The sequence below is a fragment of the Gekko japonicus genome, unplaced genomic scaffold (genome assembly GCF_001447785.1).
Source record: "Gekko japonicus isolate JY-2015 unplaced genomic scaffold, Gekko_japonicus_V1.1 scaffold9, whole genome shotgun sequence".
Classification (NCBI taxonomy): Eukaryota; Metazoa; Chordata; class Lepidosauria; order Squamata; family Gekkonidae; genus Gekko; species Gekko japonicus.
The window spans coordinates 3,217,753-3,222,999 of NW_015168044.1; the positions used below are offsets into that span (position 1 = coordinate 3,217,753).

Consider the following 5,247-nt stretch of genomic DNA (forward strand, 5'->3'; position numbering starts at 1 on the left):
TTTCCCTACTTCTGCAGCACTAGGAAGAGCTTCCATCCTGGCTCTGGGGGGGGATCCTGAAGCCCCCCCCCCCAATTGGCTTGACAGAGAGAACAACAACTCTTCATATTTTCGAAGGCAGTGGGATTAAATAACCCAGCAAACTCTGGGTGGAAAAAGATGCCAGTTTTGCAACTAGAAACATAAAACGAGCTGAAAGAGGAGACACGTCTTAGCGTTTATGCAATGCTTTTTGAAGTGTTCTTAGTGCTTCCTGTGTTTTCCCTCAACATTCCTTTCAACAGTCCTTTGACAGGTGAATTGTTATTAACCTGACACTGGAAGTGGGGGCTGCAGTAGAGGCTCAGATTAGGTGTCGGGACTGGAGGACTTCCAAGTCGGGAAGGGAACAGAAGGGTTCCCAAAGGGGTGGGAAACCAGGTTCTTCACCAAAAAAGGGAAGGGGATTCTGCTCCAGCAGGGGTAGTAAGTCCCCCGATTTGGCTAATTGGAACCGGCCCCAGGTTAGGAGATGCTACGGCTGTGGAGGGACAGACCACCTAAGGGTTGCCTGTCCTCAGTCACCAGCAGAATCCTCCAAACGTCCACCAGCACCAGCTAACCAAAAGGCGAAAGAGGAGCGTGTGTCTGTAGTCAACCACGAGTGCCTCTTTGCCAGATTGGAGCCAGCAGAAGCCCAGAGCTACTGTGGTGACAGCCCTGTGGGTTTAAACTCTCCTGTGCCCCACAGATGTATGAAGTGTGGGCTGGGACAGGTATGCTTTTTTAAAAAATAGTAAAATGGATGCACAAGAGAAGGGATCTGTGCCTTCCCTCTCCCTCCAACCCTCTTTCAGATTCATCTAAGCCAACGGTCTTTGCCTCAGCCTTGTGGCTGTGAGTTCCACGAGGCAGCTACTATTTCCTTTTGTCTGTCTTTAACTTGCTGCCAGTCAGTTTCATAGAAGGACCCTTAGAATTATGGGAGAGGGAGGAAAGTTTCCGTCTATCTGCTTTCTCTACACCATGTGTAGTTCTGGTGACCTCTGTCATGCCATTCTCAGTTGCATTTTTCCCCTAGTCCCAGATGTTTTAGCCTTGCCTCATAGGGCAGGCAGGTGCTCCAAGTCTCTGATCATTTCGGTTGCTTTTTTCTGCATTTTTCCCAGCCCTTCAGCTGTTCAGCATCCTTTCTGAGATGCAGGGACCAGAACTGTACACGGCCACACCAGGGGCTTGTATGAGAGCACTGCTATGCTGGCAGTTTTATTCTGAGTCTATGATTCCTAGTCCTTTTTTTAAAAAAATTATTTTTTTGCCCTAATTTCCATTACTTTGCATTTATGGACAGTGAATTTTATATGCCATTTCATGGCCCATTCATTCACTCAGTTTGAAGAGGTCATTTTGGAGCGCTTCAAACAAATAATCCCCTTCTATTTTCCCCATTGTCACCAATTTGGTGTCATCCACAAACTTTGTTACTTCACTGTTCACTCCAAGTCCCAGGTTATTTATGAATAAATTAAATAGCACTTGTCCCAGCACAGATCCCAGAGACCTCACTGTTCTTTCTCCACTGTGAAGGCTGCCCATTTATTCCCTCCCTGTGTGTGTGCTTTTTAAGAAAGTTACCATGAAAGGATAGGTCCTTTTACCCCATGGATGTTAAATTTACTAAAACAATCTTTGGAGATGCCCCTTGTCAAACATTTTTTTGGAAGACCAAGTATACAGTGTCTACAGAGTTACCCTTGTCTGCCTGCTTGTTGATACTCTGAAAAAATTCTAAGTGTTCAGTGGGGTATGACCTACCTTTCCAGAAGCCATGCTGATTCCTGTTCAACAAGGCTTGTCCTTCTATGTACTCAACATTTCTGTCTTCAATAACACGTTAAGCTAACCAGTGTATAGTTTCCTAAAGCCCCCCCCCGATCCCTTTTTAAAAATCAGTATGACATTGGCTATTTTCCAGTCTTTAGGCAGAGAGACTAATATGGATCAAAGAAACTGGGTTAGTCTTGAGGGCCAAACTGTACAAGATGCTGGGAGATCTGTTAATGTTCTACCAGGGGTTTTTAAATGCTGAATGGCAGCCACAGGCATCCTCAGTTTGGATCAGGACCACAGTTTTTTCCCTTCTGTATCTGATTACACATGGCTCCCCAAAGCTGCTATTTGCCGAATAGCAGTACTGGAGTACTATTTGAGATTGAGAAAGGGACATTGTGGAAGAACTGTTAAACTTCCACTCCCTACACACCATGGCCCCAATCTGAATTAAGGAGCCCCAATAGACACTATTTTAGCAACAAAAGCCATGCTTGCAATCCATTCACAAATCTTCCAGCTTCTTGTTTACCCTTCACCCTTAGAGCCAAACTAGATGATCTGTTTTTCCACAAATTGGGTCAGGATTTCCCTAACCTGATTCTGATCATACTGCAGCTATTGGAAGCTCTGTTCCCAAGCACACTGGGGCCAAATTGAGATCAGGACCACAGCACAGTGGGAGAAGGACTTCAGCCCCCCATGCCATGTTCTTGACCTGAAATGGCCCTGGGGACTTACCTGACTTGTGGGAGAACATATTGTTTAGTTTGGCTATATATCTATATATCTATGGGGGTCTGGATGCAGCTTTAAATAATGGGCAGAGAAGGGTAAGCATCTACTCTAAAGACAGCTCCCTTGTTCCTCTGAATGGGCCTTAATTCCTTCTCTACAAATATCTTTTCTCTTTCAGTTTTCCATAAATGCTAGAGTTGCTTCTCTGATCCCAGCCGATGTAACACATGTATTCAAAAGTATCATCATAACTAACTGTAACAAAGATTAGATATATGCAAATGTGCCATGACTGTATTGCTAATTCCTTGCACGATCGTTTCTATAGCCCTTCGTGGCAAACAAAAATGCATTATGATTACTAGCTTTACTTACTTTGGGATAGAATTTGCATTTCTTGGGGAGGGCGTGGAATCAGCCAGGATTTCTAGATCCTTTCCTCCCCCTTGCCCCCTCCCCTTTCACCTAACACAACATCATACTTATTAATAGGGTGCCCTCCTTCAGCATTCCCTTGTCCACTTCCACTCCTGAACCCTCTGCCAGTTTTGAGAAACGCTTTCCTTATAACCAGGCCTCCTGCCCTTGTGTTTCTGTCCGACTCCCTGGCTCAGGTGGTGTTCAGCGTCTCACCCTCCTTTCTTTGCAGGGCTCATCCCTCGAAGCAGCTGCTCCTCAGGCTTCCCAACCACGCAGCACTAAGCGCCCCTCCGAAGCCGCCGAAGCCGACATACAGTGGACTCCGTAAGCCAGGCTAATTACCCGTGGTGGGGAGGTGGGGAGGGGAAACCACGCTTGGGCTGGCAGCCGGCCAGGCCATGCATCCCTGTGAAGTGACCCGTGGGGAGGGCTGGCTGCAGACGGCCTCCTGGGGTGCCAGACTGGGACAGTGTCTGGATTGTGCCGGGAACAAGGGCCCTTTTTCTCCGAGCGGCTCACACAGTGCCTGAGGAAGCGAAAGCTGCTGGCTGCTGTACCTGTGCCTTGACCGGCCTTTGCCAGGCTTTGCAGACTCAAGCTCCTTGTTTGAAAGGATGAGACAACTCAGCACTTCCAAGCTGATGTGCCTTCCCCAGCCCCCGGGACGGGAGGATGTGATGGGGGGGAGGACAACAGCCAGAGAGTTTGCCTCGGCACATTCCATTTCCATGCGTAAAGCACAGTTCAGTTCATCTCAACCCGCACAGCCTGCAGAGAAGAACTCTAGAACAACAGTGCACGCACTCATAATTTTATTTGCTTTTAAGTGTTCAGCATTTTGAATGCTTAAAAAAAAAAAACACCCAGAAAACTGGCTTACGACTCTTCCCCCATAAATAGGGGACATGTGCTCACCAAATGCTTGTGCTTTGCAGCTACAAGGCTCTGTACCAATACAGACCTCAGAATGAGGACGAGTTGGAGCTTCAGGAAGGAGACCGGGTAGATGTCATGCAGCAGTGCGACGATGGCTGGTTCGTGGGTATGTCTTTGTATTTGTGAAGAAGGGAGAGGTCACTTCAAACCCTGATGTCACAATGATGTCACAAAGGCTGTCCTGGGACCAGAAGTGGGGGAAGACAGCCTCTCCGAGGCAGTTGCAAAGGTTCTCTTCATAGAGTTAAGAAAAGACCACAGTGGCTCATTGCATGATCTAAAAAAGCCCTCCAGACTGGACTTTGGATACCAGATTGAAAGCTGCCATTTGGGTGGCAGGACCATAATACAGATCAGAGGACTTCTTGGACCTCTGCAGCTCTGTTACCCTGGCATTCGTTACCAGCCCAAATATCTAAGTTAAATCAGAATCCACAAGTGGCAGTCAAACACCATTGGAACTCCTTGTATAGAAGATGCCCTGTATTAAATCAGACCATCAGTCCATCAAGGCCAGTATTGTCTACTCCGACTGGCAGCCGCTTTCTAGTGTCTCAGGTGACTGTCTTTCACATGACCTCCTGCCTGATCCTTTTAACTGGAGATGCAGGGGATTGAACTTGGGACCCTCTGCCTGCAAAGCAGAGGCTCTTTCACAGAGTAGTAAAGGTCTCCTCCTGTTGACTCTTCCCATTCACTGTGGGCTGTGCAGTTTGGCAGTGTGTGGGTAGAAAAGCACTGCTGCTTGCTGGGTCATGCACAGTAGAAGGATCCCCAGAAGCACAGAGAGTGAAGTTGCCTTAGAGCTGAACTTCTGGCTGATGCTTAGGACATGGCGACAGGGTACATTTTTGGCTTCCTTCTTGCCAGTATTTCAGTAGGCTGGCTCAGGACACTCCAGAGGAGAGTTTCTGCTGCAGCCTGGGCAGTCTTGAACCCTTTTCTACTGTACTTCTGTTTCTACTCCAGGTGTATCCAGAAGAACACAAAAATTTGGCACTTTCCCCGGGAATTACGTCGCTCCTGTGTGACTCTCCCTCAACCCACCCTGCATTCCACTTGTGCCAAGAGGAAACTGAACCTCCTGCTCTTGGGTCCCATTTCCTTGGAGAGGCAGCCCACGATTTGTAAGCAACAGCAGGGGGAGGAGATGGGGTGTGAGAACCAGCCTGGACCCCCGTATCTGCTCATCAAGGCCTTGCAGTTTGTCACTTGGATCTGGGGCTTTTACCCCACTGTCCCTTTACCCTGCTGTCTTCCAGTTTTGTGCCTACGGTACTTTGAATGTGGGGTGGCTGCAGCTTTATTCCTTTCCCCACCCCGCCCACCCAGAATTCAGGAAAC

At 47.9% G+C, this 5,247-nt stretch overlaps 1 protein-coding gene across 1 annotated transcript in view; it reads left to right on the forward strand.

Annotated features, from left to right (window-relative positions):
* Window positions 1-5,229, forward strand: part of SORBS3 (sorbin and SH3 domain containing 3) — a 51,528-nt gene extending 46,299 nt beyond the window's left edge. The window contains exons 19-22 of the mRNA XM_015414185.1: window positions 731-755; window positions 3,162-3,291; window positions 3,903-4,009; window positions 4,873-5,229. Coding sequence (XP_015269671.1) covers window positions 731-755; window positions 3,162-3,291; window positions 3,903-4,009; window positions 4,873-4,934 — 324 coding nt within the window. The 3' untranslated portion in view covers window positions 4,935-5,229. The remainder of the gene's footprint in view (window positions 1-730; window positions 756-3,161; window positions 3,292-3,902; window positions 4,010-4,872) is intronic.
* Window positions 5,230-5,247: the final 18 nt, after the last annotated feature.